The 26,186-nt window shown below is 37.7% G+C and overlaps 1 protein-coding gene across 1 annotated transcript in view; it reads right to left on the minus strand.

Moving 5' to 3' along the window:
• The window catches only part of TNKS (tankyrase), a 201,564-nt gene that overhangs the window by 89,764 nt on the left and 85,614 nt on the right, over positions 1 to 26,186 (minus strand). The window contains exons 4-5 of the mRNA XM_003412556.4: positions 4,948 to 4,984; positions 4,119 to 4,194 (exon numbers count right to left, since the gene is read on the minus strand). Of these exons, the coding sequence (XP_003412604.3) occupies positions 4,119 to 4,194; positions 4,948 to 4,984 (113 nt within the window). The remainder of the gene's footprint in view (positions 1 to 4,118; positions 4,195 to 4,947; positions 4,985 to 26,186) is intronic.

Here is a 26,186-nt window from a genome sequence, read left to right on the forward strand (position 1 = left end):
TTTGGTGACATATAATCACAGCAATAGTAGGTATAGTAGATGCATGTAAAGATATATGTTATTCCTATTTAGAATCGTTGCAATCTTCAACCCCAAACTATCTGTTGTTAAGATTAGGATGGTGTGAGCCTAGGACATTTGTTTTAGAAGAGGACAAAGGCAGCCAGGAAAGGGAAATAACAGAGAAAGGGACAAAACAGAACCCTCAAAAGGGCTGAGTGATGGAATAATTTAAAGATGTAGTCAAATATTTATTTCCATGTGTTGTAAAAATGAATTTTTATTTGTTCAAAAACTAGAGGATACCAACATATTAAATTTAATATCAAGCAGGACCAGAATATATTGCTAATAAAATGCCAAATTTTGATAGAAAATCCTGTAAAGGTAGATTAAAGATCAACAAACAGGTCTAGCTTAAGGAAAAAAATAGGAAGAAAGAATTCTAGAAAAGGAATGGTATTTTACTGTTCTAGCTGCACTTCCCTGCAATTCAAAATAAGGAACTGTGGAATGTGATGGCTAATCATAACGAGCACGAGATAGAAGAAAGGTAAATTATATGTATAGCCCTATGTTTCTGCAGTGGCCATCACTGAATGTGCACATTCTTGTAGAAAAGCAGCATTTTAAAGCAAAACATTACAAAATAATATCTGCCTTTGCTTTCTTGGGAAAAAAAAACAAAAACAGAACGCTGAGAATTTCTAGCGTAGCCAAGCTCTAACTTTAATACACATGAAAAGTAGTAAAAGCATAATGTAAGAACACAGATTATGTAAAACCTTACTGACGCTTCACTACTTTCAGAATTCCACAGGTTAAAAAAAAATGCCTGTGAGAAATAAAAAAATTAACCATTCACATATTATCTAATTAGATAATCATCAAGTCAGTATAGAATTAAGAGGTTATTGAAAATTTACGCTGTCATTATATAACCCCATGTATTACATTGAAAAGGAACACTAAAGTGTAAAACCCCCACATATCTCTAGGCAAAATTTCCACCTACCAGCCAATGTATAAATAACATTTCTTTTCTAAAAACATTGCAAAACTGACATTTCCATGGGCTTTTTAAATTTACAAACCAGGAATATAGTAAAAGCAGAGCTAGGCAAGGGCTCAGTTACCCATTAATACAGTCATTTTAAAAACCTCTTCAAAAAGGACTACATTCTACACCATGTTCTAAATGCAAATTAAATAAAACCTATATGCCTGCCTTATTATATGTAACGAAGTACCTTTATCCTCTCATCAATATACAATTGGACTTCCTAATTTTAAACATATGCAAATAGCCTGAAAAGATACTAAATATCCGAGAAAGAGACATATATTTTAACAGCTAGATTTGCTTACACATTTTCAAGACACTAACAGAAAGAAAACAAAAGATACTGTCATAATTAAGGGATCTTGTCTCAGTCGTAACTAACACCCAGAATATTTATCGCTTCGTGGTTTTACAGCAACTGGTATATTTAATATGAATTATTCTGTGACATAAGCTCAGATAATATCTAAATGCAAACAGTATTCAATTTTAATTATGAAACTGTATTTGTATTTTGCACACAGATGACAATTGTGAATGATTTTCTATGCCAAATGCGTGGCGCTAAAGCCATAAATGCTTGAGTCTAATTTTCTTTTTCTATCTAAATTAATTTGATGAAATTGGTAACTCTAAAAAAGTATAAAAGCACATTTTGGAGAATTATTGGATTATTTATACATCGTGAATCCTTGAGTATTATAACAATATTTGAGGCATGTTCTTAAAAATGTTCTATACTTTAAAATATATAGCTCTCCCTTATAGCATAAAAAATTAAAAAACAAAACAAAACTCAAACTCATTGCCATCAAGTCAATTCTGACTCACAGCAACTCTACAGGACAGAGTAGAACTGCCCCGGAGGGATTAGAACTGCCCCGGAGGGATTCTAAGGAGCGGCTGGTGGATTCGAACTGCAGATCTTTTGGTTAGCAGCTGAATGCTTAACCAAACCCTCATGGTATAATTACCCAAAAATAAGTAAATAGATTAATACTAGCAATAATAACAATAGAAAATATAAAATCCACCATTAACATACTTCTGATTTAATTTTCTAAATGGTAAAGAAGTTTTCTCACTCAGAGAAGACAATTATGTTTACCAGGGAACATTATTTGTATCCTAAACTTCTGCTACAGGCCAAGTGTCAGGCTTGGTCTTGTGCAAAATACAAAGAGAGCTAACAGAAAAGTATAAGACAAGGACATGTGTGGACAACTGCAATTCAAGGAACTCTGTGGTAAATGCCATGAGAGCAGTACAGACAAGGAGCCATAGGAATCTGGAGGAGGAATACACGGGTTCCAGCTAAAGCAAGAAGGAAGAAGAAAAAATAAAGGCGTTCTATGCATTTGTGTAAGGGGTGAGGCTGGGAGAAGATGATAATTTGTTAAGTATCACTGTTCATGCTCCTTAATTATTAGGATTTACTGCACTAGAAATGGGCCTGTCAAGTTATATGGGTAAGAGTGGAAGAATAAGGTTGGTATGGAAATAGACTATACGATAGTAATTTCACATAAATTCTGTAGTATTAAAATGGCTATGGAAAATGGGAAGTAGGCTGGGCTTTAAAAGACCTATGTATGAAAGACATAGCTGCACTTACTACAGCTAAGAAGGCCCTTTTCTATACAGTGATAGAGGTCACTTTATCCTTTCAGGGGATCCAAACAGAATCTGGAGCTCGAAGTACACACAAGAGTGTTAAAATTCCCAAAGCAACTTCAAAATTGAAGGAAAAATGACTAGTTATTTTCAAACAACTCCCAAAAGTCAGTAATAGCACTGAGTACATCTTTGCTACTTTATAGCTTGATATACATTATTTAACCTTCCATGAAAACAGAAGTCTCTCCTCAAATTATCTGGTGTAACTGAACACTTATTGGGCCTGTTGACATAACATAGGAGCCATCTACAATAACAAATAACATATATTATGTTTTGAGGGATTCAATTCCTTGCCACTATTACATAGATTTCATCAGAGTGGGAAAAAAGTGGGGAGGCAGTCAAGGAAAGCCAAGTAGTTTTAATCTATAAAATTACTACTTTCAGAAAAGTAGTTTTTTTTAAAAGCAAAATAGTTTATTACTTCTAAGTGGGGACTATTTTTTGTGACATTTGCCATATGACATTTCTACCATAAATAATTTCAAAAACATCCATTCTTTAAACATTAGGCACAAGGTTATTTTCCTCAATATTTGTAGTGTATCTTTGAAAATATTTTAGGTTTTTAAAATATAAAAGTTATTCTCTAACATTCAAAACTGTCATTTGCCAAAAGACTTTACAGCACAGAGTGTTTTGGTTTTCAGTGTCTACTAGGTAAATCACTGGACAACTTTGCAGTCAATTACCAAAGGCTGGAGAAGGTTACATTTCACTTTATATCCAGCAAGACAACGAAGTAGATAATGAAGCTACCAGCTGTACCCCTGACATGTTACCTTAAACGATGACGACTGTGTATTCGCGAAGAATATTGCTCTTTGCTTTAACCTATTTTCTTTTAATATACCACAAAAACGTAGCCAATAAAGACAATGACAACAAAAAAGCAGTGCTGTCACATCTAAAAAAAATCATGTTTTCTCAGCTTTAAACGGAAAAGTGTTGGTATACAACAAACATCTTCCTCTGCCAATTAAGAAATCAAAAATGCAAATATCCCAACAATGATGGGTACATAGAATATAAATATTTCCATTTTCCATCTTCATACGCAGAAAAAATATATTGTTATAATACTAATTAATGACAGAGCTGCAGTTCCATTTAACAAACAACTTTCAGTGTCTGACATTTAAGAGAAAAGGCTTGCTTGAGAACCATGCTTCACCAGCTCTATGAATATGTCACAACTGCCAGTAACAGACACAGCAGCCTTTCGTTCTGCAGTGAAAAGATGACAGTACAAACACAGGCATGTGTGTGTGTGTGCGTGTGTGCGTGTGTGTGTGTGTATGCCAACTCAAAAAAAAAATTAACTGAAAAGTAGAAAGAAATTAGTACAGGGGATCTTGTATTTTAAATAACTTACCTTTCGTCCATCACTTGCATGGCAATTCACATTGAGAGGAGTCAGTAAAGCCATTAGTTTTTCTTCATTACCACTCCTATAAAAAGGTAATAGGTCAATTCCCATAAAATTACAGAGGTTCTTACGAATATTCATGACTATTTTTTCACGAGAATGGAAATAATCTTGTTTTGCTTTGATATCATTTATAGGGATCTCATCGAGTCTCTTTAGCTACATTAAATTGGATGAGTTTATTTCTAATTAATTCCTCTTGCTCATCATACGGAGGTATACCTTGGATAAGGCAGCTTTTACGTTCTTCCCTTTATTTATCTTCATAAAGTCATCTTCTTAATTACAAACAAACTTTATTCTGATAAGTGATCTAAAACACTGGAGTGGAAAATACATACAAGATGCCATAAAGACCTGACCAATTAGATTATAAATGACTAAGGACAAAAGAAAACGGATGAGAATTTTAACATTTACTTCATACTTCTCATTCCAGCTTTGCTAGGAAAATGTTTAGGGAAAAATGAGATTGGCATTTAAATACTCCAACAATATCATTCGAAAAGCTGGGCAACTAAGGTTTGTAGGTACCTTAAGAAATGTTTCCAATAAAATTAACCTTATAGTCATTCTACTGAAAGATTTTTATCATTAAATACACTAATCATGTAAAAAAAAGTATGCGAAGATTTTGTATAAGGTTTTCTCCACATTATCACATAAAATCCAAGCAAGACAATAACATGTTGTAATTTTTACAGTCCTCTGCCTGCCCTCTCTCTCGTCTCCCTGAAATGCATTACACTCACTTAAAATGAATGGAATCACTTACCTAGCAGCTTCCAGGAGTTCGTCTTTCTTGTATTCACCTAGATGATTGCAAAATATCATGCTGTTAGCATTTGGCAGAAGACAGATTGAGAAATGCAGTCGGCAGCAAATAGAGAATTAAATAGAGAAGAACAGAAAAAGAGAGTCCACACCCCGCTGGGTGATGGAGCCGTGACGTTAGCCAGCTTGGGAAGGCAGCATCACCAGTGCCTTGGAGACGGGCAGCAAATTGACGCAGCTTCTTGTCCAATCCTCAGATGAAATCGCTTTCTTCAGACAACCAATGAATGCTAAATCTCGTGTCCAGAAACACATTCCCTCTGATAACAGCATGCCAGCTGAAGACAATGTCCCCTCCCCCCTTTCCTATTCAGGCTGTCACAGTATACTTGTGAAGCATAATACATTCTGAGACAAAAGCAAAGTAATGTGGCTCTTTAAAGGTACAAATTACTAGTCTTCAAAAATACTCCGTTTTATTTGTAATGGCATGAAAAGTTTTTTTTTTTAACAACATTAATTATCATTGTTGAGCTTTATAGCAGTAGAAAATGCAAATATCAGAACCACGAAGCCTTTCCTCTATAGGGTTGCTCTGTAGACTAGAAATACGTGAACTACGTACCAAATGCCAAGAGCCTCTTGGAGGCGGCGCCCCAAAACCCGAAACAACGAATACCTTCTTAAATGGCAATAATATTCTGAAGTGCTGTAATCTCTTATACTCTACAAATTCAGTACTAAATTTTAACCAATAATAAATATTAAGAATGTTTTTCTTAAAAGGAGGCTGGGGTCTCTGAGAATGATACCAAATTACTGAGATGCAGGTAATTTTTCTCCATTCTATTTTTTCACAATGGGTTTTTAAATCTATCACAACAGAAAATAGAAACATAATTAAAAATCTTCTACAGCAAATACCTTAGGGTGGTCAAGATCTAACAAACAAGTTTCTTTTGCAAGCTCAATGGAAGGGCAAGAAATTTTAATAATGTAGCATTAGTTCATTCAATAAATAAAAAGAACAGCCAGGACTATGATTCAGCTATAATACGCTGGCTCAGTTTGCTATAACATTAAAGAAATAATCAAACAAAATGTCTTAGCAAATAATTATATGAAAGTAAATATAAAGTGTACATGTAAAAGTAACATTTCAGACTAAATGACAATGTTACAATTATATTATGAAATTAGCTTCTATTATTTTTAAAGGATTACCATTGGGTTTTTTTTCTTTTTTGGTATAGAATGCAGAATATTGATGCAAACATTAGAAAGACACATCAGGAAGACCAAACACAGGTTTAAATTATCTACTATAACCTATCGTTAGTAAATGTTCTTTTAGCTCCAACTTTGTCTTGTCTCTTGGGTTAAGATTAAATTAAGGTCTAGAAGCTGTAACAAACCAGATATTTTCCAGTAAGGAGAAAGTTTTTAAATAGCCATTGTCTTCTAAAAGAATTTTGTGTACTAATAAAGGCACGGGTTCAAAATATACATTGATAAGTTAGAATGCATAATTTCATGATCACAGCAGTTGGTCTCTCAAATTTCCCATAAATTGTATTCCAGGTTCTTTACCTAATTCATTGAAAGTGTAAAGTCCATTTTATTATATCCTCTAGCTAATAAGGTTCTTAACTTCCCAAAGTCAAAGACTTATCTTTAATAAACATTTTAGGTAGCAATATGGAAGTAAGAGAGTCAATTTAAAAAGCTCTGTGTGAGGAAAATGGCATAACTCATTCTCAAATACCTTAAGAACTAAGATCAAAGCAAATCAAATTATGGATATATATAATATATATATATATATATATATATATATATATATATATATATATATATCATTTACTCAGTCAGTCACCAAACAGTCATTTGAAAAGTCTATATGTCAGATTCAAACAAAAAAAGCACTATCATCTCTGACCTCTAGGGATACTAGTCTATTAAAGGAAAAGACAAGTAAACAAATGAGTATCACAGAATAAGACAAAAATCTTATGAAAGTGTGCTATAAGAGGCTCGTCTAAGTGAGTTCACAAGAGGCAGGGTAGTCACAGGTCAAGGAAGGCTTCCTGGAATAGGGAAAATGTGAACAGAGGCTTGAAAGAAGAACAGGTGCTCCTCCGGTGAGGGTGAGGGAGAAGGAAGCAACCACAGTCAAAGAAGAGAAGGGAAAGGGCAGCTCTGTAAGCCTGAAGCAAAGGACACCTGCGGAGGAAGGGTGAGGATGAGGCAGAGAAGAGATAGAAAGATCAGGAATGGCTCTCTAAGGTGAGAAGTTTGAAATTTATTCTGAAAGCAATGAGGAAATGCTTGAACAAACAGAGTGTGAGTAGAGTGTGAGGTATATTTAAAGATCTGTAAGTTTGTGATTACATAAAATATTTCCATACTCTACCCCAATGAACATTTTTTTTGGAGAGGAAGGTGCTCCTCCACATCCTCTCCCCCAACTCCAAAAAAAAAAAAAGAGAGAGGGAAAGAAGGAGGAAGGAAGAAAAACAAAACAATGAATTCTGACATAGTTTATATTTTGGAGTAAGTATAAATTCACTGATATACCATAAAAACACATTAAGATTATGAACTAAAAGTAGCTACTACTGAAATTTACATCAGAGTGAAACATGACTCCAATTTGCTAGCTTAATAAAACTGCAAACAATGTATTTGGGATTCTCAAAGTTCAAATCAGCCCACCTACATAAACTTCTCATTAAGCATAGATCATTGATGTTTTCACCAAAAGGCACATTTTTACAAGAATGTTATTCCCTACTGAATAAGCTGATAATAAGCCAAAGCTTTCAAAAGCAAATATATAAGTGTATCCAGCAGAGTCAGACACAGGTATGACAAATGACTTCCTACTCTTACTCTTACAGACCGTGCACTTTAATCAGCTTTTCTGCAATACATCCCAACATCCACTATCTGGTGCCCAAGGACCACAATCCACAAACAGTCCAAGCTATTTTTCAAATGCCACATTGCAGGGACAACTAACATAATGAATTTAAAGTCTCTTACACACTTTGACAGCAAATCTGAGCTACTTACTTAACAGCCAAAGCACCAGTTCTATTTCGTTTTAGCCTAGAAACTTAAGATACTCTGGTTGGGACTCTGGTGCTCTACTCATATTCTTTAATAACATCCAGATAAAGACGAGCAATAGATCAGCCAGAAAGGAAACTAGGCAATTACAGTCAAGATAATAGCAGCCAGGGATAGAGAAAATAGATGGCTTAAAATATTTTGCTTTGATTAGAATAAAGGAAGTGGATTAAAAAAAAAAAAAAAAGCCAGAAAGTTTACAATGTCTACATTGTTTTTGTTGGTCAAATACCCGGTGATGCTTTATATATCTATATATAATGTTATTGGTAGCTGCTGTCAAATCTATTCCAACTCATGGTGACCCCATGTGGGCAGAGTGGAACTGCTCCATAGGGTTTTCAAGGCTGACCTTTTGGAAGCAGATATCCATGTTGTTGTTGTTAGCTGGCATCGAGTCGGTTCCAGCTCAAAGCGAAACTACGTACAACAGAACAAAACACTGCCTGTCCTGTGGCATCCTTACATATATACACATACGTATACGCACACATCCGAGTTAAGGTGTGAAACAGCTATGTTGTCAGAATGAAGGTTAGAAATAAAACTTCCCTTTCTATTTCTTTGAGATAGTCAGAAATAACTCTTTTGCTTAGTATAAAGCCAAAATTACTTTTTGATTAAAAATGAAGGAAACCTACATCAATAAGTACAAGTCATCACTATTGACCTATCTCATTTCATTTTAAGGGACTTCTCCCCCTTGTATCAGCACCCAACAGGATCAGAGTGGACTTAGTTTTGTAAAAATGAGTCATTGGCACTGAATTATACACACAAAGTAGAGGGTCAGAGATAAAGTAAAGCGTTGGTGAAAAACAGGAAGACCCCGGATGAGATGCACTGACACAGTGGCTACAACAATGGGCTCAACCATAGCAATGATTGTGAGGATGGCGCAGAACCAGGCAGGGTTTCGTTCTGTTGTATACAGCGTCTCTGTGAGTCGGAACTGACCCGATGGCACCTAACAACAACACACACATATAAATTGTTGAACTGTTGTATGTTTGCTGTGTGTATTTTCACCACAACAAAAAAATTTTTTTTTTAATGAGTGATTTGTCTTTGTTGAGAAGGAATAAAATGGAAAGATTACAAACACAAATCCTTAAAGTAACAGGGACTAATACATAATTCTGACATTTCTTTTCAAATCATGCATAATATATGCAAAGTTGTTTTTTTTTTTTAGTAACATCTCTCATTACATGCAATGATCAACAGAGTGTGCACAGAGTGTAATTTCAAAGGCCCCCTTTTCTCCATGCCACCCCACCCCCGATTTTTAAATCGCTCTCCTAAGAGATCATCTGCCACATATTCTTTTACAGCTAATGAAGCTGGCCCCAGGGTAGTTCAGTGAACTAAGGTTTCCGTTGAGTATCCACAGTCTGTCGGGCCTTGAACTAGGCTAATACATGAGCACGAACTAACCAAATTTGAACTTTGGAAGAAGCGATATAGGTAAAAGAAAAGAGTGACAAAATAATAATAACAAAGCGATCTTTAAAACAATGACAACTAGAATTAAACAGATTAAACATAAAAATATGAATTAAAAAAATCCATCAAAACTATTTCAAACCATTTAAACTTTCAGGTGAGCTTGTAAAAATAGGCAGATACCCTGACTATATCTACAAGGTTTACCTTTCAGTTTGCTTAAACACTTTGGGCCAAGAGAAGAGAAATGAAGAAAGTTCATTCTGTTCTGTCTGTTAAAATGACCGATGCATTTTGCATTTCCTACAACATGCTTTAATTCCTGAATTTATCAGATGTTTCAAGGCAAGAGCTACATAAAGATTTCAGCAAAGAAGCTCTGTTAACAGGTTAAAGTAGGGACTCCTATGTTGCTGAGCGCTCAGTAGTACAGTGAATTGATAATTCTGACACAGATATTTTCTTATCAAATCCCAGCAAACAGAAGAGGTGAACTGAATCTTGTAGCTAAACTGACAGCCTATATCAGGAATAAAATATTAATTTAGGTGAAAAATTTCACCATGTTTTCACTAATAAGTCTGAAGATTTAGAACCAGCTATCTGGCTGTGGGAAGAACTTATTAACTAACGCACTAGGAGATAATCTAATGTCCTAAAGAAGTGTAAGTCAGCCCTTCCACCAAGAGCAATTAGCTCTTTATATTAACATTAACTAACACTAAACATCAACCGTGCTTTAATCCCACCATAACCTCTATACTGTGCCATCCAGTACAGTACAGTAACCACTAGCATCAGGTGGCAATTTACATTTAAATTAATTAAAATTATACAGAAATAAAAATACTGTTCCTCAACGGCACTAGTCATATTTCACGTCTTCAGTAGGCACACGTGCCTAGTACCTACCATACTGAACAGTGCACAGAGTACATTAGGTAGAATTGTTGAAGCTCTGATTGGACTACACTGCTCTACAGTGTTCTTGATTTTCTTTAAATTCTATTTTGTTGTTGAGAACATACACAGCAAAACACATACCAACAGTTTCTACATGAACGATTCAGTGACCTTGATCATATTCTTCGAGTCTTACAATCATTCTCACCCTCCTCTTCTGAGTTGTTCCTCTCCCATTAACATAAACTCCCTGCCCCCTAAGGTTCCCATCCAATCTTTCTAGTTGCTGTTGTCACTTTGATCCCATACAGATAGTTCTTAAAAGAGCATAATGCTCCAGGCAGACCTTTTTACTAGTTAAGCTAAACTACTGTTTGGTTTTAAGAAGACTTTAGGGGACATTTTTGGTTCAAGGTTCAAAGATTACCTCAGGGCAATAGTTTCAGGGGTTCATCTACCCTCCATGGCCCCAGAAAGTCGAGTCCATAAGAATTTGAAACTCATTCCACATTTTCCTTCTTTATAGTATTCTTAATGACTATTTAAGAAGTCATCTTTTATCCTAATAAACTACTTTCCATATTCTTTCTTATTCTTAAAATTGTCACTGCCAAAACTCTATAAAACAAGCATTTTTTCCCCAACACTAAACAACTAATTCATCAGCATGAAACACAATAAAAACACTGGATCGGATGATACAAAACCTGGACTGAGTTCTAGCTGTACCACTGATTTATTTGTGTGGCCCCAGGCAAGTCACCTACTCTTTCAGGGAGCCTCCATTGTACTGTTATCAGGAAAATGAGGGGTAAGGGTTAAATGATCTCTAAAGTTTCAGATATAAAATTCTCATCCTGTATTTGAGTCTCAATATTGGTCAGATGGTTCTCCAAGACAGTTTTAATATTGCCCTAAATAAGCTTTAACGAAAACGTAGAATTATCTGGGGTTAAAAAAAAAAATCTGTACTAACCTGTTTAAAAAAGTGGTATCTCGGGACTTTAGAGTAAGCAGTAATTTTACCCAATCTATACTATCTACTTGGCTACAATTCTAAATTTTTGGTAAACCTTTATCTAGATGCTAAGTGAAAACAACTCTTTTAGAATAAAGTGGTATTTTTTGGTGAATAGTTCTGCTCTTTTAAAGACATTACTATTTCTGGTGGCGTAGTGGCTAAGTGCTATGGCTGCTAACCAAAAGGCCAGCAGTTCAAATCCACCAGGTGCTCCTTGGAAACTCTATGGGGCAGCTCTACTTTGACCTATAGGGTCGCTATGAGTCAGAATCGACTCGATGGCAATGGGCTTTATGGGTATTACTATTTCATTGGTAAGATTCTTTTAAAGACAAAAAGCTCACCTGAGTATAAAACTAGACATAAACCAATAGAATTATTACACAAGATTTTTCCAATTCTTTAGGAAAATGGAAATGCTGCATCCCAACAGGATAAGAGAAAACAAATTTTCAAAGAGACAAGGCCACCAAATACAACCATATTGTCCCATATAACAACATTTGCATCATTAAAATTATAGCACATTACATATCAACACAAAAAACTCCACCAATGTCCTAAAACATAACACATATAACAAAGGCTCTGCCAAAACATATAATGCAATCAAAATATAACACGGTTGCTAACACCTGTTTTTCGTACGCAGCAGTATGACCTCTTTGGGCCCCGCAACTACTAAGACATGTAACCCATTTACTGACAATCAGCAGACGTTTCAGATCACTTACGATTTGTTTGATATTCCATCAACTGTACCTGGAATGTAACTCAAGACTTTTCTCCGCAAAATTTTTTGTTAAACATATGGGTCTTAAAACTTGGAGACACAAATATAAATACACACTGGCCACAAAGGAAATATTAAGTGATATATGCATTCTCTGAAATTGGATATTAAAAGCCAAGAGAGGTGTTTCTGCAAGCAGTTTTTAACCAATGAGATACTTTACAAAGTGTGCTTTAAAAGACAACAAGCTTTTAGATAATGTGGCAGAGGAAAGGGCCTTTGCTAGAGTAAAAGGGACTTAAGAGAGAACTCTTGTTCTAAGCACGGCCAACTGTGAGGTCATAGACTGAGCCTGGTAACAGGAATGCCCACTATTACCAAAGATGGCAGGCGGGGGTCAGAGGAGGGAGGATATTCAATTTTCCTACAATGTTTGTTCCCAAAAAAGTGGTTTAGAAAAGTAAAAGTAAAAATCAAAAAAGTATTTTTGTTTGAAAATAGTTTAGCCAATAGATTTGTATTCTTTGTTCTGCCCTAGTGGCCCTTTTCTATACCATCGATCCACACTCCTTTATATGCAAATCCAAAACCCCAAGAAGCTCTAAAAACTCATTTGGCAACAAAATTTGACCCACTCAGTGTACACAGCAATCATATGCTTCACTGCAAAAATATCAATGCTTCGATAAGAACAGTGAGGAATCTGTGAAACATTTCATAACATGGAGGAGCCTGGAAGGCATTATGCTGAGTGAAATTAGTCAGCTGCAAAAGGACAAATATTGTATAAGACCACTATTATAAGATCTTGAGAAATAGTTTAAACTGAGAAGATCACATTTTTTTGTGGTTACGAGAGGTGGGAGGAAGGAGGGAGGGAGAGGGGTATTTACTAGTTAGATAGTGGATAAAAGGGAAAGACAACACTCAATACAGGAGAAGTCAGCACAACTGGACTAAACCAAAAGCAAAGAAGTTTCCTGAATAAACTGAATGCCTCAAAGGCCAGCATAGCAGGGGCAGGGGTTTGGGGACCATGGTTTCAGGGGACACCTAAGTCAATTGGCATAATAAAAAATATTAAGAAAACATTCTGCATCCCACTTCGAAGAGTGGCATCTGAGGTCTTAAAAGCTAGGAAGCAGCCATCTAAGATGCATCAATGAGTCTCAACCCATCTGGATCAAAGGAGAATGAAGAACATCAAGGACACAAGGCAATTACGAGCCCAAGAGACAGAAAGGGCCACATGAACCAGAGACTACATCACCCTGAAACCAGAAGAACTAGATGATGCCCGGCCACAACGATGACTGCCCTGACAAGAAACACAACAGAGAACCCCTGAGGGAGCAGGAGAACAGTGGGATGCAGACCTCAAATTCTCATAAAAAGACCAGACTTAATGGTCTGACTGAGACTAGAAGGACGCCGGTGGTCATGGCCCCCAGACCTTCTGTTGGCCCAGGACAGGAACCATTCCCGAAGCCAACTCTTCAGACATGGATTGGACTGGACAATGGGTTGGAGAGGGGTGCTGGTGAGGAGTGAGCTTCTTGGATCAGGTGGACACTTGGAACTATGTTGGCATCTCCTGCCTGGAGGGAAGATGAGAAGGTAGAGGGGGTTGAAGCTGGCAAAATGGACACGAAAAGAGAGAGTGGAGGGAGGGAGCGGGTTGTCTCATTAGGGGGAGAGTAATTGGGAATACGTAGCAAAGTTTTTTTTTTTGAGCAAGGTGTATATAAGTTTTTATGTGAGAGACTGACTTAATTTGTATACTTTCACTTAAAGCACAAAAAAAATTATTTAAAAAAAATATATATATCAATATATCAATGCTTGATTACAGTACACAGTCCCAGACTCCACTGGGGATATTAGGTAATGTATGGTAGATTTAACACTTTTCTTATTTATTTGTTCACTTGACATTTAATTAACATACAGCAAAATGCACCCTTTTTAGGTGTACAGTTCTGTGAGTTTTGACAAACTTACAGAAAGGCCTTTGTGCCCCTCCGTAGTTGGTCTCCTAGCCCAATCCCACTCCATGGTAACCATGAGCTGATTTCTGTCCTTAAACGTAGTTATTTTTTACAGAATGGAATCACATGGAAAACCTTTTGAGTCTGGCTTCTTTTATTAGCATAATGCTTTTGAGAACCATCCAGGTGGCTGGACCTATCAGTCATCTGTTCTTTTTTTATTGTTGAATAGTTTTCCATAACATGGATGCACCTGAATTTGATTATCCATTCGCCAGTTGATGAAAGTTTTTTCCAACTTTTTTTTTTTTTTTAATTATAAATATTCACAGACAGACTTTTCTATAGGCACATATTTTCATGTCTCTTGGATAAATACGTAGGACCAGGGCTGCTGGGTTGTGTGGTAAGTGCGTGTTTAAGTTTAACTTTATTAGAAACTGCCAAGCCGTGTCTTTTTTAAAATCTGAAAAATTCTGAAATACAGACCTGCCACCTACAAAAAGAATAAGAACAAAAGAGAGAAAGTTGTCTAATGAGAAATCTAACAGTAGTGCCACAACCTGACACCTGGAAATCCCAGTCCTGCACCTCACAGAAGCAATTCACCTAACCTAATTAATCCGCACGCCTTTTAATTCTTTGTTTCTTACTTGATCTGTTTTCTGTATGCGTATACGTATTTTTTTAAACAGCGGGAAAATAGTTTTTGTTTGTTTGCCTTTGGTTCACAGTATGTATATATGTATATATATATATATATATGCATTCCCATCTCTGTTTAGAAACATTAGTAAACATTTCTTGCAGGCAAATTCCACAAGAGTTATGGATAATGCATAAACTAAAACCTGACCCTGAAAAAACAAACTCATGTTACCATCAGAGTCTGAACGTCCTGTCAAGGCTGTACGCATGAAACAAGGCTTATCGCTCCTTAATCTAAGCAGTTTTCTTAAAAAAATAAGAACGAAGAAAATCTTCATAATCATGCAACAAAAAGATAGATAAAAAGGCATTGAAAATTATATAAATCTAACTTCTACCTTCTAAGAATCGATAATTAGGTAGACATATATCAATATATACAAAAGACAGGATAACTCAAATTTCATTATTAATGTAAGATTATATAATTCATATTTCCCCTGGAAATGTTGCTGCTTTGTTCTGTTAGGTATTTTAAATAAGAAATGACTAGACAATAAAACTAAGAGATGGTGTTAAATACACCCCAGAGAAGAAAATTAAAATGCATAGTAGACATGTTGCTTCATGTCCTCTACATAGTATTGGAGAATGTAGCACAATAAGGTATTTTTCAGATCATCTGAAAATGAGCATGTCCTCCTCCCATTTCTCCTGTTTGCTACTTGAAATAAAAAATATTCTCCTTATATTAAGATCAATGTGAAACAATTTCCCAAAGAAAATACCACAAAATAAATTTTCAAAAACCAAAAATGTGCCCTCTTTCATTTCCTCAAATTTTAAACCTTTTCTCTATCATTTTCTGGGTTCACAGTAAACATCCTCACATATGTCCTTTTCAGCTGAAGAAAATATGAAAAGTAGATTCCAAGTATAAGAGCAAGTTAAAAATCAAAGCAATCGTGGCTGCACAACAGCATTAAGTTTAGAACAGGAAAATAGTTGCACAAATTAAGTGAATGTTCAACTGTATTGGATCTTTTTTTTTTTTTTTAAAGCTAATATGCCAAAGAAAGGAGCAAACTGGCTTTCCGGACATTATATCTCAATAGTCCCCTTTATAGACTTTTAGGTAGAATATTTTCTAAAATTGCTTCTCTTGGAGAACATTTCCTTTTGTTTGTATGTCTGAAACTTTCCTAGCTGAACCGTGCATCATCAACGCCTGTCTTGAAACTAGCTATGCTAAGAATCAAAGACTATTCAATTTTAATAACTAGTTAAATGAACTATATTTTTTAAATGGGTTATTCTCATCCAACAGGCTTTCCTGTATGTGAAGTCTGAACCCTTGGTAATACAGCCATTTAAGTACAAGCTGAATCAACAAAGTAATCGCTAATATGATTATGTTCAGAAAGATTATTTGGGTAAAGTATTAATCTAAGATACAGATAAAAATATTTTCAATTTTATCATTAATTTATAGCTATGCAACATACTTCTGATCACACATTAAATAAACATACCAAATTGCAAGAAATTCTGCTGCACTGTGATCCATTCAATGCCTTCTCTCTACTTGGTACCCTTTCCATTCTTATTGCCATCACCATTTATGTCCTTTATTCTACCATTCTCCTACACTAGTCCCATAACTGATCTTCAACATCTCCAGGTCTCGGTTCAGAGTTATTAGATCAATTAGCTTACTTCCCTCTTGATGCGAGGCTTAAGAGTTAAACATTATTTTGTAAGGCACAGGAACAGGGAGTCATAATAAAAAATAAGAAAAATCAATAGGACTCCTGGTTCCTATGCCTTACAAAATAATGTTCAACTCTTAAGGCTGACATTCAAGATTCTTTAAAATATGGACCCAATTTACTTTTTTCAATTTATTTTTCAATGTTCTCCCCTCCACCTCACCCTCCCAACACATACAATAAAATCTCCACCATTTGCTTTTCCCCAAACGAATCTCACATTTTCCTGAACTTCTTTTGTTTATGTTGGTAATTACTCCACTCCCAATCCATCTCCACTTGTAAAACTCCTACCAAAAATGTATGGTCAACCTTATATGACTTTCTTCATGAACTCAGTCCATATAATCCCAGTGAAAACGCTGCCAAAGGACATAGATTCCAGTCCTAGTTTTGCCCTACATAGTTTTAAATTTTGAGGCAAGTTATCTGCCTATTCTGGGTCTTCAGTGAATCATGTATAAAATTAGGATATCAAACGAATTTATCTTACCAAGCCTGTTCTGAGACTATAAGTCGGGGTCCTTAATCCCTGGTAACTTCATGGAATTCAACAAATCTGTAAAAACCCCGAAATTGTAGGCAAGAATTTGAGTTTACGTTCAAATGTGTATTTTTTTCCTCCCTAGCGAGTGGGTCTACAGCTACTTCATTGGCTCCTTAAAGTGGTCCATGGTCTGAAAAACAGTTAGGAACTATCATTTCCCTGATCTTAATGTTTTATTTATACAGGCATGAACACACACAAATACTCTTAATGGTAAACATCTAAACTAAAAATTTCAAGGACATGGTGCCTAGGTCTGTCTTCTCCTAATAAGAGGTTCTCAACCATTTTCCTCAACACATCTGGCAGGCAAAGTTCACATGGGTAACATACGTCCATCAGCGTGCACTTCAGTCTGCTAAAAGAGTAAGATATTTGTGCCACTGCTGCTGTGCAAGCTCTAATTCCATTATTTTCTCTCCTACTGATTCAAGATTCATGGTACTACTGTTGTATTGTGTTTGGCATACTGCATTGTTGTTAGGTGCCATTGAGTCAGTTCTGCTCACAATTACCCTACATACAACAGAATGAGGAAACCCTGGTGGCGTAGTGGTTAAGCGCTATGGCTGCTAACCAAAAGGTTGGCAGTTCAAATCTGCCAGGCGCTCCTTGGAAACTCTATGGGGCAGTTCTACTCTGTCCTCTACAGTTGCTATGAGTCGGAATCGACTTGATGGCAGTGGGTTTGGTTTTGGTTTTGGACAACAGAATGAAATGCTGCCTGGTCCTGTGCCATCCTCACAATCATTGCTGTGTTTGAGCCTGTTGTTGCAATCACTGTCAATCCGTCCTACTGAGGGTCTTCCTCTTTTGATGACCCTCTACTTTACCAAGTATGATGTCCTTCTCTAGGGACTGGTCCCTCCTGATAACATGCCCAAAGTACGTGAGACAAAGTCTCGTCACTGTCACCTCTAAGAAGCATTCTGGCTGTACTTCTTCCAAAACAGATTTATTCATTCTTTCTGGCAGTCCATGGTATATTCAATATTCTTTGCCAACACCATGATTCAAAGGCATCAATTCTTCTTCAGTCTTCCTTATTCATGGTTCAGCTTTTGCATGCATATGAGGCAATTGAAAATACCATGGCATATTACAGTTAAAATATACTTTAAACTGATAAATTATGTTATTCAAAGGAGAACTAATAAATGAATGACATTAAAAAAAAAAAAAAGGGCTTGAATGAGAAAGACTGTGCCTGGATAATACCATTAATCTAACTTCACTAAAGCCAATTAGCTCTCACCTTAAATATAAGATTCAATGATACTTTTAGGAATTTTTTTTTTTTAAATATGTACAGCTAAAGAAGTAAATAACCACCAGTGCTTCATGCGATAGCCAAAATTGCAAAGTCATTGAATCTTTCAAAGACTAGCATATTTTGTAAACCAAGGACAGAATATACAAAGAATAAAATGCAACCCTACACAATATTCAGAATAAATACAGTTCTTACATCATTCAAGGCATAGTTACGTGCACTTCTACACTGGCTTTCGTTTCCTTGGGATTACACTTGTTATAAGAAGCAGAGGTCTACCAATCCTCAAACAGGTATCCCATAGAACTTTAGCCCTTAGTGGACTGAGGCACTAAGGGACCAACGAAGCCTGATAAGAGCAAGAACTTCAGGAAAGTAATTTCCTTTTTCACAGATAACAGTATGGTTCCTATAAATCACAATAAGCTTTGTTCATATATCTTCAAGGCTCTGAGACTGTGGGAACTTCATACAAACAGTTTCTTGAATGAAAAGATCAAGTTTGTATACTGGTTTAAAAAAACCAAAATTAATTCTTTCTGAAATAATGATTTTTAATATAAATACTTCATGTCAAAATGCTAAAGAAAATCCCTGAAGACAGAAGGCGTTTTTGAATAGCTTGGTATGTACACTCTTTGAAAGGCTTGTTTTCCTCCCATGAATTTATCAGCTGCCCTAATGTCAAAATCATCACTTAGCTTTCCTAAAATGTTGCTAACTTAAAAATTAACTCTTGGAAAGCAGGGGATAAATCACTCAAGAGAGTCACGTTTTCAATATAACTGCTAATTTAGCCTTTTAATTCTTGTTTTTGATAGAATTTTTCTGCAGCATGTTACACACTTCTATGCGTTCAAAAATGAAATATTCCAAACATAATTTAACCCTTCTTGACAATTCAGGGTCAGTTATTATGAACCTCAACCAGACTGTGCAGTAATATAGCAATGACTATGGAGCCTTGGTGGTGTAGAGGTTAAGCGCTCTAGCTGCTAACCGAAAGGTTGGTGGTTTGAACCCACCAGCCACTCCACAGAAGAAACATGTGGCAGTCTGCTTCTGTAAAGATTACAGCCTTGGATCTCCTATGGGGCAGTTCTACTCTGTCCTATAGGGTCGCTGTGAGTAGGAATTGACTAGACGGGTTTGGTTTTTGATTCTGGTATCTGGGTCTACTGAGCTGTGCAAAGATAGTCTGCACCTATCCAAAATGGCCCCAGAATGCCATGCATGCAAAGTTTTAAATATATCATTTTTCTTTTCTCCTTTGTTAACGAATCTGATATATTTCTACTTACAGTATCTAAAAAATGCTCTCCAATAGAAACATAATCTAAGCCATACATGTATATTTAAATTTTCTAGTAGCCGTGTTAAAAAAAAATTAAAGAAACAATAGAAATTACACTCATGAACAGCATACGTCTGTCCGGGCAACATGCCCGTTTTAAAAAAAAAAAGTGGGGGGCAGCTCTCCTCTTGTTTATTATTTCCTCCTAATGGTTTCGAAGACCTCAAACCCCTCCGAGTGAAGAAGCAGCGAGGCTCCAGGGTGTGTACCAATTCCCACATGGCGTCCTCCTCCACCTTCCCCTCCTCCTGGCTTCATCCATCCGTCCAGGAGCTCTGCAGCAGTTCACTCCAGGCGCAGGGCTCACCAGCCACAGCTCCTCCTAGCCTGGCTCCTTGGCTCTGGGCCACGGCGGCAGCTGCACATGGTCAGGAAGCGGCCCCACATACAGGGCAGTGGTGGCCAGGGCGCCACTGCCAGCGGCAAACCTGCTCCCCCGCAGCCACCTCTCCATATGCCCCCACCCCCCATAACCCACAGGTACACAAAGTGCCCATCTGGCTGCCAGCACAGGCCCCACCAGGCCTGCGCAGAACACCTAGCAAGCCAGTCACCTGTATCCAGTGGATACAGCTCTTGGGCTTTGTCTGGAGGGCAAGCAACAGCTGGGGGCTGCTGGGCTGCGCTACTCCTCCAACTCTGGCTGGCGAAACAGCAGGCGGGGCTAGGGACAGAAGCCGAGGACTGCCTGCTTGTAATATGGTGTTCACACAACATACAAATCACATAACGTCCTCTTTCACAGAAGGTATAGTGGACATTAAGGGACACATGACTTGTAATTTTAATACATTTTATTTAGCCCAATGAATATATCTACAACATTGCCATTTCAATATGTAGCATTAGGCCCATTTCAGGAGCTCAACAGTCATGTGTGACTAGTGATTATCATATCTGACAGTGCATGTCTAAAACTATCATGAGCTTGAAGATTACAAAACTGAGTAAAAACTAAAGCAGGAGGGAGTTCACTGTGGGTGAGATAAGGTCTCCTAGGCATAAGGAACTCTGGAGATGTAGAGCGTGACCTCAGGACATCTGGTGTGGGCTGAGTGACAGCTGGGAGAGAGAAAACAAGGCAAGAGGACGGAAAAGGAGAGAAGGAGGAAGACAGTACAAAGTAGAGGTGGGAATGCAGTTAGGAAGGGAAAAAATTCAGTAATGACGTTAGTGAGGTAAAGATTCTGAGAAAGCTAGAGACTCAAACAGAGGTGAGTAAAACATAACAAATGCTGGTGTTAATCTAGGGCTTTTAAAGATGTACGCAGTAATGAGAATTCACAGGTGTTAGGGACAGAAAAATCCTTGCAACATGCTCTAGTATCTAGACAAGGTAACCAGGGGTGATTACTGATTGCTCTTGTAGAGGCAGCACAAGCTTTTTGTAAGTCTACATCATACAAATGGATGTGCCAAGAAGTGTCTGAGACTATGCTTAGATCATGTATCAAACACTCTGACTACTAAGCACTTTTACTGGGTTTCGTAGGAGCAGCAATTTGACCAAAAGAAATATAGACCATTTCTCTTGGGGAACATCTAGCTCATGTGGCATACTATAGATTATAAAGAAAATGTTCTACATTCTACTTTGGTAAGCAGTGGATGGGGTCTTAAAATCTTGTAAGCTGCCATCCAAGATACTCTAATGGTCTCACCCTGTCTGAAGCAAGGGAGAATGAAGAAAACCCAAGACATGAGGAAAAGATTAGTCCAAAGGACTAATGGACCACAATTACCACAGCCTCCACAGACTGAGTCCAGCACAACTAGATGGTGCCAGGCTACCACCACCAACTGCTCTGACAGGGATCAAAACAGAGGGTCCCAGACAGAGCTGGAGAAAAATGTAGATGAAATTCTAACTCACACACTCACACACACAAAAAAAACCAGACTTACAGCTCTGACAGAGCCTGGAGAAACCCCGAGAGTATGGCCCCCATGCACCTTTTCAGATCAGTAACGAATTCACTCCCGAGGTTCACCCTTCAGCCAAAGATTAGACAGGCGCGTAAAACAAAACGAGACTAAATGGGCACGCCAGTCCAGGGGCAAGGAAGAGAAGGCAGGAAAGCTGGTAATAGGGAACCTGAGGTTGAGAAGGGGAGAGTGTATTCACATGTCATGGGGTTGGCAACCAATGTCACAAAACAATATGTGTACTAATTGTTTAAATTGAAGCTAGTTTGTTCTGTAAACCTTCATCTAAAGTACAATAAAAAAAAATCTTATTTAAAAAAAAAAGAAAAGAAATTTAGACCATTTCTAGTGATTCTGAAGTCCTGGGCAAGAGACAAAAGGACTTCATATGTTTATCACTACATCATGCTAACTTAAAAGAAATGGCAATATGAAAAAACAGCTGGCTCTCTAGATAGCATAGAAGAACAAAATCTGATCTTGAGAAGCCTGAGTTTAGGATAGAAAATAATGTACCTCTGGCAACTGATAGCAACATTACATGAAGAACATGAAGACTATTTAATGAGGACAAATATAATATACCACTATAAAACCAAAACCAAACCCATTGCTGCTGAGTCAGTTCTGACTCATAGCGACCCTATAGGACAGAGCAGAACTGCCCCATAGAGTTTCCAAGAAGCAGCTGTTGGATTCGAACTGACCACCTTTCGGTTAGCTGCTGAGCTCTTAACCACTGTGCCACCAGGGCCCCATCCTGCTATTAGATTCTAAACAAAAAAGTCAACTGTTCAAAAATATAAGCAAAGAAAGACTAAAGGTTGACTGAAGACCAGCCCATTTAAATACTCAGAAGCTGGAATGACAGGGAACTCAATGAATCAATGTGACAAACTTACCAAAAAAAAAAAAAAAGTAAATGAAAACTTAGGCTGTATGAACAGAATTTTTAAAACGGTGGGGAAGGGGATAGTAACCCTAGAATACAAAAGCCTGAGGTGGTTGAGGTGGTGGTTATGGTTATAGGAAGGGTCCTGACTACCACTGCCAGTATGTTAAAGGAGGCTCTCCAAAACACAAACAAAAATGCTTAGCCTTATACAGTGTAGTGCCAAAAAGAATTTACTGTATTTGGTTTAACAAATTGGAGAAATACTTACAACCATTTGAATTATCCAAGAATGAACTACTTATGTCAGAGAGCCCACAGAAATATAGTACAGAGTCCTTACGGGGAAAGGGATTCAATTAGCTAAGCTCTAAATCTAAGGTCCCTTTCCAGATCCATGCTAATCCATGTGGCTTTTGTTATGGTGTAGCTGTACACACTTCTTAATTAGAATAAACTTAAACAACGCCTGTATTCTTTACTGCTGCTCTTCACCAGATCTACCATCAAGTCTCTAAGTTCAGCTCAATTTTATACATATGAGATACAGACACTCACATATGCGTTCTACTACTGTCTGTCAGTTTATTGTATTGTGGGGGCCTGCCTGTTGCTATGATGATGGAAATTATGCCACCAACACTTCTAATACCAGCAGAGTCACCTGAGGTGGGCAGGTTTCAGCAGAGCTTCCAGACTAAGAGACTAGGAAGAAAGCCCTGGCGATCTACATCCAAAAATAAATGCCCTACAGACCACAACAGCACATCGCCGATACAGCGCTGGAAGACGAGGCCCTGCGTTGGAAGGCACTCAAAACACAGCGGCAGAAACAACGGGCTCAAGCACACGAGGACCGTGGAGGCGGTGCAGGACCGGGGCAACGTTTCCTTCTGCTGTACACGGGGTCACCATCAGCCGGAGCTGACTCAATAGTAACTAACAGCAACATATATACATTACTTAATATCTTACAGGCATCTGCCTTCAACGCACTCATTTAATCCTCCTAAAACGCTTCGAGACCGGCGCTATTATTATCTCCATTTTCATGAATGAGGAAACAGCAATAGAAGGTTGCACCGCTGGTGCAGGGGTTTCCTATTGCTGCTGTAAGAAACTACTACCCCGTTTATGCCTTAAAACTCTGGTTTATTCTCTTACAGTTCAGGGGGTCAAAAGTCCAAAACAGGTTGGTAAAGCTTTGGCCCTTCTGCAGGCTCTAGGGGAGATCCCGGTTACTCTGCTTGCCTTTTCCAGCTTCTAAAAGTTGTCCACATTCTTTGGGTTCCGGCCCTGCGTCACTCTGACCTTGCCTCCCTCTTCCCGCCTCTCTCATGTTTCTTACAAGAACCCTTGGGATTATAATGGGTGCACCCAGATACTCAACATAAGCTCATCATCTCAAGATCCTGAACTTTATTACATCTGCAAAGTCCCTTTTATCCTAAAAAAGTAACATATTCACAGGTTCCGGGGATTGGTATGTGGACATCTCTGGGGGCCATTATTGTGCCCACCACAGCTAGTAAAATCAGGGACTTTTAACCACAACAAATACTGTCTCCCTATTAATGCTCTTTTTTTAATAAATGGGAAGACAGGAAACCCTGGTGGCATAGTGGTTAAATGCTACGGCTGCTAACCAAGGGGTCGGCAGGTCGAATCCGCCAGGCACTCCTTGGAAACTCTGTGGGGCAGTTCTACTCTGTCCTATAGGGTTGCTATGAGTCGGAATCGACTCGACGGCACTGGGTTTGGTTCTTGGTTTATAAATGGAAAGTAGATTATACTTTCTAAAGCACTCCCTAAAAGCGACTAGGAATACAGAAATTTTCTTCAAAGAGACACAAGCAATTTATCATCTAGAGTTATAGTCTATAAATCAATAAATATAATTTTCCCTGGCACGGACCTTCCTTTGTAGGCTGTTTGAAAAATACACGGCAAATATCTAAAGAATAACAGTTACTTCACTTTTTGGCTAAGTTTGCAATGATATAAAAAACATTCTTTTATCGATGAAAACATGTTTATTCTCAAAGTTAAGGGAGATTACTCAGAAATTCTCAGTACCTACATTCATTCCTCCTCTCAGTCACAAAGAAATTAATTTGGGCGGGGGGGGGGGGTAAAGGAATTTTTTTTTTTTTAACTAAAAAAAAAAAAATGCCCCCCCCTTATTTTTTTTTTTACTAATACTCGGTTAGGAATCAACTAGGGAAGACTATAAATCTAAACAGAAGAACATAGCAAATGTGTTATTTTTGTCCTGCCCAAATGTCTTTTGCACCCTTCTCCTGGTGCTCTCTCATTCCCTGGGTAGGGAAATTGCTCCTCCTCCCCTCCTGTCACGGACTCTGACAGAGTTCCCAATCAAGCTGCCCTGCTCTGCCCTGGCAATCAGCAGACCTCATTCACAGAACAGTGACTCTTCCAGGTACTTGACTCAAAGAGCTCAGAGTTCTTCCTTGAGATTTTTTACCATGAAAATGGGAAGGAGCTTTCTTTTTACACTCAAAGGATAAGGGGTCTAAAGTAGTGGCCCCGAGCTGCCAAAGGCCATGTTCCTCAACATGTGGAGAGCCTGAGAGAACAAAAGAGAGGCAGACAGAAGCAGAGATGGAGAGGCTATGGCCATTTGGTCCTGGAAAAGGAAACAGAGAGAACAGGGGAAGGGCAGAAGGGAAGAGAAGCAGTAGGGGGTGGGCAGGACCAGGGAGGCATAGGAGTGAGGAGAAGAGGGCTGTGAGAAGGGGAAAGAGGGGTGCTGAGTGGGGCAGAAGGGAGGTGGCTGTGTTAGAGAATCAGTGACAGTCCGTACAAATTCAATCGTCCAGAGTTCCTGGATACAGCAGACCCTAAGGTCAAACCCTTGTCTTTCTGTGATAAGTACCCTTAACCAATAAGCTTTGTCAGCATAAGAAACAGTAATTTGATTCACGAATGCTGAAAATGTGCTTGGTTTCCTTCCCTTTAACTTCTTCCCTTCTCACCTTATTAAAAAAAAGAGGGGGGAGGGGGGTTCAAATCAGCCTTCAGGCTCAAAAGTCTCTGACTCCTACATCTTACAAACATGCCCTTAGGTATATTTCAAACAATTTAAAAGCGATTTAACCCCACAGTCTCCTTCCTTAAAGATCAAAGTATTGGAAACACCATGGGGCAGTTCTATTCTGTCCTATAGGGTCGTTCTGAGTCGGAATCGACTCAACAGCAATGGGTAATTCAATTTTATTGGGTTTATACTGTTCTTTTTAAAATGATAATCACATTTACTTCATATCACCCACAAGAGCCTTTAAAATGTATATTACATATGTACCTTGCTCAGAGATAATTTTCCAGAAAGGGGCTTAGTTTTATATATGTGTGTGTGTGTGTGTGTGTGTGTGTGTATGTGTATATACATTACCCAAACCCAACCCAGTACCCTCGAGTCGATTCCGACTCATAGCGTGTGTGTGTGTATATATATATATACATTTTTTTTTTCCTCCTTGACTCCAGATCAAAGTCTTTCTTACAAAAAACATTTGTGTCTGGAATTTTGACAGTAATCCTTGATATTAGATAAGACAGGTTAATAATGGTTCTCTTCCAGATTT

The sequence above is a fragment of the Loxodonta africana genome, chromosome 19 (genome assembly GCF_030014295.1).
Source record: "Loxodonta africana isolate mLoxAfr1 chromosome 19, mLoxAfr1.hap2, whole genome shotgun sequence".
In the NCBI taxonomy this organism is placed as follows: domain Eukaryota; kingdom Metazoa; phylum Chordata; class Mammalia; order Proboscidea; family Elephantidae; genus Loxodonta; species Loxodonta africana.